The sequence below is a fragment of the Brienomyrus brachyistius genome, chromosome 3, assembly GCF_023856365.1.
Source record: "Brienomyrus brachyistius isolate T26 chromosome 3, BBRACH_0.4, whole genome shotgun sequence".
NCBI lineage: Eukaryota > Metazoa > Chordata > Actinopteri > Osteoglossiformes > Mormyridae > Brienomyrus > Brienomyrus brachyistius.
Window position 1 is genome coordinate 11986912 of NC_064535.1, and position 11005 is coordinate 11997916.

Sequence of the window (11005 nt, forward strand, 5' to 3'; positions counted from 1 at the left end):
GACGTTAACACTATTGAACATGATTTCTACGTTGTGAGAGCATATGTCCATTAGAATCCATGAATATCCTTGAGCAGAGGACTTCAATAAATTGAATCAGCTAAATCTATCGTACATTGGAAGTACTTTCTGCATCCTTTACATGTTATTAGTTATGAATAAAAACCATGTCAATGATTCACTATATTTTACTACAAGCAGCAATATCAGATAAACTCTGAATTTCTTTATTACTATAGGTTTTAAAAAGAAACCAAAAAAATATATAACAGGAGAAAAATAAATATGGTTATTTATTATTTTGTACATGGTTTTGAGAATATGAATGAAGATTTTCAGGAGTTTAAGGCTCATGAACCAGGCCACCTGAAGTAAACCCTCTTCTTCATTCTCCATTGCACTTTCTGGATAAAGATAGACCTTGCAATGTGTGATAACAGACTTCACAGGTTCCTTCGACTCGACACCAAACACCCTCGGAAATGTGCATAATAGATTCAAATTAACACTCAGACCCTGAAAAAATAATCTTGAAAAATAAAGATCTCAACACAATAACAGTGTACATAGTAAAACAGATCACTATTCCATAATATGCCATTTAATACTGATATGCGGCTGACATTGTATTAAAAATAGTGCATATATTGAAGACCTGTAGATAATGGTGTACACCGCGCCTTCTGTTACCATACTGGAGAGAGACTGAGCACTTCACCAGCAGAGGAAATTGATCTGCATAAGACCATAAGAGATTAATAATGGCTGTAGAGCAGTGTTTCCCAACCCGGCCTTTGGGAACCAACAGACGGTCCATGTTTCTGCTCCATCCCAATTCCCTGCCGGACACTACATTTTTGCTCCCTTCCAGCTCCCGAAATGTGGACGGCCGGCTGCTCCCCAAGGACTGGATTCAGAAACACTGCCGTAGAGAATTGCCATCAGTACTGTACTATTTCGGGTCTGAAGCATCTTGGATGAAGAGGCTCAGCACGCTGTTCATAAGCAAAGGTGGTGCCACAACAGGTCTGCTGGGTCAGAGAGGTCGCACTTGGATGACATTGACCTCCGACATGTCTCCCCTGGGGGACACATCCAGCTGCTGGGTGTCGTTGCTGGTGATGATGAAGACGATGGAAGATGAGCTGAATGTCACCCTCTTCTTAGGGCGGTCGCTTACTCTATGGGAGACGACAATGGGACGGATGGGCTGGTCCACCTGGGGTAGTGGTCGCTCTTTAATGCTTTGCTGCAGTCTCAACAGGCGAGAGCAGAGCAGCTGCAGCAGGCAGCGGCGGAACTGCCAGGGCAATAGGAGGAGCATGAGAACATTTAAGGAACATTACACAAACTTTACAGCAATGTAGCTGCAGTATGGCTAATGAGAAATACTTGTGTTTCTAAATAGTTCACAAAAATTCAGTGGTAGACTGGTTAGTACTAATTTTAAAATAATGGTTAACATTTTTGGTAACACTTTACTGGAGGGGGCACAAGTATAGTATTATGCTCTTAATTATGCATTAATCAACAACAAACTAGATCTCTCATTTTGATCTCATGTTCATTCATCATTAATGAATCATGACACATGTTTTTATCTCAAGCAGTTACTATATATGTTACTCTATCCATTAATATCGCAAAACCTCTGTGAACTACAAAGGAACTACTGAAGGAGCAAGCAATGAATAACAAGTGAAATTCTGATCACTTGATTGTGCATCATTAACGAATCGTGACGCATCATTTATCTCAAATAGCTACTATTTTGTTCATGATTTGCACTTCAGTAGTAACTGAGTTACTGCTAAATACTTGTGCTGCCGCAAGTAAAGTACTACCAATATATTTTATATAAAACATGCAATAAATAGAAATGCTAAGACCTCACCTTTCGGCTCATGGTGATGTAGATCAGAAAGTTGTACATCGTGCTGGACTTGGCCAGAAAGGAGGGAATGACGGAGAGAGATGGCGTGATGACCTTCTTTTTGCCGAAGGCCTCCAGCATGGACACGACTGCATAGGGTGTCCAGCAGACAAGGAAGCAGGATATCATCAGCAGAAACATGGCCGTCACCTTTTTCTCATAACAAAGGACTTTAATTACCTGAGCCGTCTGAAGGTCCTGGATAGACTGAAGCTGCAATAAAAAAATAAAGTAAAAAAACGTATGTTATTTGACACGCCAGGACATCTAATTTTTATGTATGAATATTCTCAGATCATTTGTACAAAAAACAGGGGCATCACTAGGGCTATAGTCTTTTTGGGGTCTTTTTGTCCCCCTAAAATGATCTATAGCTTCCCCAAATAAATGTACACTGATTAATTTAAATTGTCTTTTCTAATTCATTGTCATTAAATTGCTTTGCAGTCTTCAAGATTGTCGGTTGGCCCCTTTAAGAGTGACCGACCACCCTTGCAGCTTTTTTTACTTAGGGAAAGGCAACAGTTATTGATTGCTATGACTTTGCACATCTCACTGAGGCCTGAGCCCCTTATGGGTCAAGTCCTAGAACTGACCTTGAGAAAAAAAGTGCATTACAATGATTTCAGCACAAAAAATGCATTACTTCTGTTTATGAATTGTTACAATGTGTCACTTTTTCTCTACCACACTATGCATAAATACTGAATTCTTTTAGGTTACTTTAAAGTCAGAAGATATAAAACATTCATTGCTGGTACCACATATGCATGGAGTTCAAAATGCAAAACAAATCAAATAATATTTCATGAGAAAAAAAATTATGTTTCCTTTTTAACAAGTTGGAATTTGTCTTCAAATGTATGCATACTTTCAGCATTTTAGCCACAATTCTTTATGTGAAAACAAATGATGACAATATTTCAAATCAGACCATCTAGAAGTCATGCTGTACTTTTATTCTTTTTTGAAGGCATATTTCAGCCCACATTCTACATGCTCATTTATGATAGATGAATATGATGGGTTTTATACAATTTATCAAAATGCATCTTTTATTTGCAGCAGAGTGGATATTTAACAGTGTATGAATACTTTAAACATCCTGCAATGCTCTTTCACTGCTGGGAGTTTATTTTCTGTAGACACTGAAGGGCTGCCTCTTATATTACAGTGCTGGTAGGGTTTCCCAGAAGCGGATCTTCAAGGTCGTGAATATTTTAAAATCACATGGCAGTTCGAACTCTGTCACTGCCCGAAGAATACGGGTGCAGTGACATCGTTGGTTATAGACATTGTCTATTAAGTCACTTAATCCCCCTTGAATCACGGGCCATCCTCAACATTGGAGACGAGGGTACTGCCACTTAAATTCAACCCTGTTTTTCCCCTCACAGATGATAAGGTTGGGAATGTGGCACTCTTAAGGCAACCTAGAGTTAGTTATATGCAATGCTGGTATATGCCGAGGTTTACGGTAAGGCAGTGTTTTCAGCTGGACTTGATTTCTTTGTGGGGACCTGAAAAATGGTCCTCACAACAAAAGCTGAAGTCACTCCACCAACACCATCAGAGTCACATTAAAATAGTTAGAGCCCTCAAGGGCTATCTGAGTCATCAGAGGCCCCTTACTAGTTTCTTTGTAGGCATGGAAGCTATACAAGTTAGGGGCCCCTTTATGAAGCCTCTACGCTACAACCCAGGTAAGCCTGTGCATTAAAGTGTCCCAGCACATCATATGAGGCATGGATGGATCTTCACAGAGAAAGAAACCTGTGGGGTCCTTACCATTCGCACAGTGTACAGGATATTCCCATAGCAGTAAGCCATTATCCCGATGGGCACAAAGAAACAGGCTAGGAGGAAGAAGATTATGTAGGAAGAGTCATTGGGGTCTTTGGAAGACCAGTCCAGGGAGCATCCCAGCTGGTGGGTCTCAAGCACATACTGATTCCAGCCAAACAGTGGCACCCCAGTCCAGGCCAGCGAGTAGAGCCATATCTGTGTGATTGCCCTCCAGGCCCAGGGGAAGTCAACCACTTTGGCATGAACGACTCGTATGTAGCGTTCGTATGCCAGGGTGGACAGAGACATGATGGATACGACACCTGCAAGCAGAGAAATGAGACAACAATCACACTGCAAGTGAAAATAAGCACCATCAAATCCTTTATCTATCAATAGACCACAAGAGTGGCTACGTGAGATTTTTTCACCAGTTGGGTGTTCCTGAAAGATGATTGTATTATGTCATAGTGCCACTCCATGCAGAACCATCAAATAAAATCTGAGGCTATTCATAAAATTTTAGTGGCAGGAATATCTTGTTCTATGAGCTGAGTCAGCTGAGGACATGATGTCATAATAGCTTCCCTCCCTTTATCATCTATCCCAGCATATCATTACTAAGCAAAAACACTGTGGTTTTATTACATGGACAGAGGCTGAAAGAATCCTCACAAACTTGGCCAGAGATAGTAAAGAAAAACCCATTGTTACTCATGGTTGACTGGCACAGGATTAATATGTTGGCATATCCTCTGCGAAACACTATAGCTTTCAAGTTCATTTTTGGGTTTAATTCACCATCAATTTTTGTGTGTGTGTGGGGGGCAGGGTGGGATACGGACTGGAGTGTATATTTCCCATAGCTCATCTGCAGTTGAAATGCAGAGAAGAATAAGCACAAGGGCATGTTTTGTGTGACTATGTCAGTCCTTGTGGTTTTGCGATCACGTATGTTTGATTGGATAGGAAAGTTATGTGGGAGTAGGTGTGAATTTTTGGACAGGAATGTTATGTGGGAATTATGTGTGAAGTACCCCATGTATTAGAGTATAAAAGACTTCTTGTGTTTCACAACATGAAAATGAGTATCAGTGTTCAACCACAGGCGAAGTTGCTGTCCTTTTTGCATTTTCTGGGTTGGGTGCTCTAGCTGGCTAATTAAGGGCATGGCATCTTAGCTCAAGGGTGGCTCTGCCAATCCCCACAGCAACCCCTGGGTGGGTAATGACTGAGGAATGACACCTAACCTGAATATTTCCAATAAAATATCCTGCTGCAAAACATACAATGGATTTCCATGTATGACATCATGCATAAACTACTGTACTAACTGCAGCTGCTTCCAGTACATGAATATAAAAAACTTCAACTGGTGTTGCAGGTGTTAACAATGCCTACAATCCCATTATGCATATCACATATGTTTTATCTCAATGTATGTCAGGTGGCTTCTGTATCAGAAAACATTAAAAAGCCTGAAGGTGATAAAAGTTGATCCAATAAATGTTTACTCTTGTTTACACTGTACCCCACCTATACAGCACATGCTGAGGTCCTGACCTTCTGCACAATACATGGGGAAATCTTGACAATGCGCTTCTTTTGGAAGCTCTTTGGAAGCCTTTTTTCCTGCTGCCATAGGTGACATGCTATTAGAAATTACATTCATCTACTTAAAACTGAACACTCTTTAGAATGCAAATAATCAGTGATTTTGTGTGTTTGTGTAAAAATTATTATTATTTTTTTTACTGGTGTCTTGCTCTAGGCTCCAGTATTACGGTAACAGTGGATGGATGGATGCATGGATGGAATTTACGTTTTGTTCCAGCTAACCTCCTGATTCTGGGATCTTTTTCTTTTTTGCATTGTATAGCTGTTAAGTTTCAGCATGATCAATGTAGCCAGTGCTCTGCGCAACCAGTTGTTGTAAAACTATCATGATGATTATAATAATTGTTATTAGATATTTGGCAAAACGATGCATACCTGTACCTAAACTTACCATCTCATCTGAATGAGAAAATATCTGTTTAACCAATTAACACTATGAATGTTAATTTTTCTGATTTTACAATAAAGTTTTCTTTTATAACCAGAGCAAAGCCATGCAAAAGACTACAGTTTACAAGTAGCGTTCAATTGTTGCTGACCATGTACACTGTCTGCTGCATGAAGGGCAGACCCTCTCTTGGTGACAAACCTGTCAGAGTGCTTATTGCATTACACAAATCATTTTCAGGAGGAGCTCTGTGATAAGGGCATCTTATCCAGGTTGAGATGGGCGTAACGAACCAAATCACAAATCTGTTTGCCAGCTAAAATGCAAAACTCCTCTACTCATTCATTCCATTTTCGAAGCTGCGTAACTGACAAAACTGTGTAACTGCTGTCTACACCTAACTCTTGATCCGTTTAAGCGGTCAGCATTAATTTTGCACCATAAAATAACCTCCATTCTCACGTATTGCCCTTCTTCCTCTGCAACATTATTCTTCATTTTAATGTTTTTTATACAATCTTCCAGAATTAACATGGTCAATCCCCCCCCCCCCCCCGCCCCCTACAGTGAAATCATAACTGTTACAAAAATTCATATTGCACATTGAACACTCTAACCATAATCTATTACTGCACATTCCAGCCCATACAACTCACGCCTATTTGCACAACTGTATTTATATATTTCTTTAACTATTTTTGATTGCATTTTTCTATCTGTCTTGTCCATGTCTCAGTATGTCCCTTTTTAATTTAAATTGTATGATTTTCTGGGCTTGAAATATCCTATTCATATTCTGTTTATCAATGTTTTTCTTGCATTGTGACCAATGAGATCGTAATTTCATGTCAGCATATATCCCATTGATAATAAAGCTGAAAATGACAATAAAGATATTTTTACTTTGTATTCCGCCTTACAGGACTGGATTCATGGCATCATTGGCTTTTTCGTATTCTGTATTCCCTCGGTATTACAGTAACATCTGTACTTCAGTCAATTTAAAAAACAATTATAAAAAAATGTAACAACGCGTATGCATTTGAAGTTTACTCAACTGCACAATGAACAAATAAGCTGCCAATAGGCTATTTAATTACAATTTATGACGTTGTCATAAAACGACGAACAAAATGAATATCAAATAAAACTATGAGACAACTATAAACATTTAAATAATTATAATTAGTAACAATTCCTGCAATACGTATATGACGTATCTTCAACAGACTATTCCGAATACTCGAAAACCCAGTTATTAAACATAAAAAATATTTATACCGATTGAGCGCAGATAAAGAGTACCAAATACCAACCAAATAAACTGTTGCTGAAACCATCCCAGATGCATGTTGGCGAATTCCAGACCCACCCTCCTTTGATGCAAGAAGCAAATGTGAAGTTAATTCCAAAAAGAGATACCAGCAAGTCGCTTATACTTATATTTACCAATAATAAATTTGTGGGTGTCCGCAGTCTCTTAAATTTGTAATAAAGCACCAAAACGATTACGTTGTTGCAAAAACCAAAGACGCCAATTATTCCGATAGTGAAAGCAAGAAGTTTGAGAGTGCCAGAGGCGAAAATGTACTCTTCTGCACTAGACTCAGTCTCTGTTCCATTCGCAGAATTCATTGCGTGTGGGACTCCACGTCCAGCATCGTGCTGTGTGTGTTGATCATTGCCACTATTTCGTAGCACTACAGAGAGGGTGCTCTTTTTGCTCCGTTCTTGAATTTCCAGTGTTGCAATCCGATTAAACCCATCTTCTGTGGACTGGAGAATTAAGAAGCAATTTAAAGAGAGAAGAGGGTTATAGTTTAGCGTGTCAGAGCTGGTACTGTTTTTTTCTCGCGTACCTGTCACGTGTGTAGTGAAGTAAATGACAACATACACGGGTATAAAAAATTGTTTATTTTATATTTTTAAATTCCCCAAGCAAATTGGCATGACGTATACATTTATAAGCGTAAAAACAATGTGAAAACGCGGTATGGAATTTACATTAAAACTAGGCCTATGCAAATAAGAACTAATTAAGGAACAATGTGAGTCTTGCAGCAGTCTTTTCTTTAAAAACAACTGCACATGGTTATTCATCTAAACGGGGAACGATATATCAAGAGCTAATACTGTAGGTGATCTTCAACATTAGTTTGAAACTAAGAGATAAAACGAACGTGCTGTAAAATAATAGCTAATTGTTTTATGGGTTGATACAGTGTTGATTGCTGTGTACATTGCGTTAGACTTCTTGCTATAGGCCATAGAATCGGAGGGACAGTTTTAATGAGTTTACCAGTGATTTAAAGTTAAAGTCGAGGCCTAATGATTGTAACATACACTATTACAACTTCCTGCCACCAAAGCAGACCGAGGCCACACTTAAAAATCATGGCGTGTTTAATCTAGGCCTATTACTTTTTAAACGTGGCAAATCACATGGTTTCTGGATTTATGAAAGCAGTGAAGTCTTAAGTTGTCTTTGGTGATATCAAATATCGAATTAGGTCAAACACCATAGCGATAAATAAAACCGTTGAATGCGTTGTTTGTGCGCACGGAAAGTTCGCAGAATGTTAGAAGCTACGCAAAGTCTACGAAGAGTCATTAGGAAGCGCACGCCGTTAAACTTAACCATCTGTTATATGACGATAGAAAAACAAGGTTCAGAGTCATCTGAAGCATCGACTACGAAGCACATACAGTAAAGAGACAGTTGGAAAATATTATTTTGAAACGCTTTTGCATTCCCTCACAGATGTTTAAATGCAACTTAAATACCAAAGAATGTGACATTTATTATACCTATTATATTATACCTCCTCTATTATACCTAATATAAACAAAGGAGCCAATCAAGCTCAGTAGTAAATTAAAAGTGACCTTTCTGAATGGTGCAGCATCTGTTTATAATTATAATTGTGACGATTTCAGTATACATCTATAATGATAGCATACTCCTAAGTAAGCATTTATTCTCCAAGAGGGCTACTTCACCGAATATCAACAAAAATATGTAAAAGAAAAAGCAAACAAAATCTTTCCGCCATAATGTACATACCCCAAAATTCACAACAGTGTCACAGAACAGGAAAACTACTTTCCTCTTTCCTTGGAAAAAGGCGTTTGAATAGCATGAGGAAAATCCATTACCTGATTGCATGTTCCAACAACATAATACCTAACCCGGATTATTCCCTCTGCTACATATTGAAGAATAACAATAAAACTGAAATGTGTTAAAAAATAAATTCTACTTATACAGCGTGTAAGTTACGAGACATGCCATAAATTAATTGCCTTGCAAAAAGTATTCAGACCAATGACATTTTGCTCGATAATAATTAGACAATTCTTTAATATTTTCATATCACGTTTTAATTCAAAATAATAATACTCACAGTTAATTAAATTAGTGGCGCTTGCCATCTAAATTTTTTCTTAGTTAATTGCCATCCCATAATGCTTTTGTATGCATTCTGGTGCTTGAACTGTAACAAAACCTAAACTCCAAGCGTCCAAAAGCCATTGACTGAGAGTGTGGGTCACATTTTCATACCGGCTCTTTTGTTCAGCAGAGCGAGCTTCTTTAAAATCTAACTACGCTGCATTTCTGCATGAATGAGCATGAATGTGGTTGGATTCTTACACTGATTCTGAGGGCCCAGCAGTGTAGCCTATGTGGAAATTGAATCTTCCACCTACTTAACTAAAATTGCAGCAGTGGTGAAAGGCCAAAAGCATAAATTTTACCTCTTCAAATTGGAAATAAATTGAAGGAAAATGTGATAAAGCAAGGAATGATAATATTTAAAAAGCTTAATTGTAAAGCAGATTGTTTTGTGCCCTACCATTGGAGGTTTAATTTTTATCTACAGACCTAACAGGCCTGCTTATGTAATTTACTGAAATTTCTAGAAAGACAGACAAACATGAGCTTCTTGAATATTATGGTGCTTGGTATGTTATCCTGAGCTGAATGGGAAGTATGAGTGTAATGATCAGACAGAGTGGATCCAAATGTGGGAGGCGTGGATGTTTAATTCAGAAGCTCAGATCAGAGTCAGAGACAGGCAGGGTCAAAGCTGGTAAGGCGGAGAAGCAAAACAATCCAGGAATGCAATCCAAAGGGCAGCTTGTAAGTACATTCGGCAAGCTAGTAATAACCAGCAAAATATACAGACAAGAGTCACAAGGCCTGGAAGTCTGAAACACAGATGGGAACTAATAGACATAAAAACCACTCAGTAAAGCACAGGCACTCAATACTTCACAAATTCTTAAGCAAAGTACTATGTTTATAATCAGGATCTAATTACTGGCAATGTATTGCAGCTGACAGCGATCGTTCCAGGTATGGTGGGTTAGGTGAAGGTGGGCGTGGTCAGGGCTGATCAGATGCGGGTATGAAATGAGCTGTAAGCTTGCTGCTTCCCATGTGTTTAAGCGTCATCAGATAGAAACACAGAAAAATACTGGTTTATTCAACCCTTTCTGTTATCCGGAATGAGAATAAGTAAAGGCATGTGATAAAATAACTGCTGTTGGTCATTCTTTAAAAAGTGTTCCTCCTTGTATTTCTTTGTCTCTCCGTTGTTGCTCCCCTTCTGTCACATTGGCTTCATCTACTCTCTCTGCCTGGATCCCGGCATCATTCTGCACCCCGTCTCAGGGTGGATGAAACCAGCACAGGTTTCCAGCCAATGATGCAACACAAACTGACAGGTCTAAAACTTTGAAAGCACCTTGGTTTTTACTCACAAAGTTGTCTCCAGAACTTTGAATTATGTCCTTTGAGGGACTAGACTTTCTCGGGGCTAGCATTTGTTTTTCAAATGAGGTCCACTTGGAAGGTGTTCCGTCTTCTTCGGTGCGAGATGCCATACTGTCACATCTCAAACATACTAAAAAGAAACAATTCTTCTTAATCGATTACATGGTACAGTTATAGAATATGATCACAGAAGCTTCCTTCTAAGAAGGAACCAATGGAACATATTGTAAATGGAATAAAAAGAAACAAAGCAATTGCACAATTTACAATATTTAAACAAAGGGTGGGGCGGCATGGTGGTGCAGTGGTTAGCACTGTATGGGGCGGTATGGTGGTGCAGTGGTTAGCACTGTATGGGGCGGTATGGTGGTGCAGTGGTTAGCACTGTCGCCTCACACCTCTGGGACCTGGGTTCGAGTCTCCGCCTGGGTCACATGTGTGTGGAGTTTGCATGTTCTCCCCATGTCATCGTGGGGTTTCCTCCGGGTACTCCGGTTTCCCCCCA

General features: G+C 39.1%; 1 protein-coding gene across 2 annotated transcripts; it reads right to left on the reverse strand.

Annotated features, from left to right (window-relative positions):
- Positions 1 to 275: 275 nt before the first annotated feature.
- Positions 276 to 10794, reverse strand: opn3 (opsin 3). 2 transcript variants are annotated; one of them, XM_049009250.1, is made up of 4 exons: positions 10488 to 10794; positions 3722 to 4041; positions 1895 to 2146; positions 276 to 1300 (listed from the first exon to the last, which is right to left on the reverse strand). In XM_049009250.1, the coding sequence occupies exons 2-4, from the start codon at positions 4025 to 4027 to the stop codon at positions 1037 to 1039; spliced, it is 822 nt and encodes a 273-aa protein (XP_048865207.1). In that variant the 5' UTR covers positions 4028 to 4041; positions 10488 to 10794; the 3' UTR covers positions 276 to 1036. The 2 variants fall into 2 exon arrangements, with proteins under 2 accessions (XP_048865207.1, XP_048865208.1); XM_049009251.1 differs by lacking the exon at positions 10488 to 10794 and adding an exon at positions 7040 to 7589.
- Positions 10795 to 11005: the final 211 nt, after the last annotated feature.

What these genes read in the sequence shown, in the direction of transcription:
- opn3 (XM_049009251.1), bottom strand. Translation starts at nt 7,358, where the DNA reads ATGAATTCTGCGAATGGAACAGAGACTGAGTCTAGTGCAGAAGAGTAC. An exon ending in TCCTGTACACTGTGCGAATG is followed by an intron (nt 2,147 to 3,721) that starts GTAAGGACCCCA and finishes TTTTTATTGCAG; the next exon opens with CTTCAGTCTATCCAGGACCT. An exon ending in ACATCACCATGAGCCGAAAG is followed by an intron (nt 1,301 to 1,894) that starts GTGAGGTCTTAG and finishes TTGCCCTGGCAG; the next exon opens with TTCCGCCGCTGCCTGCTGCA.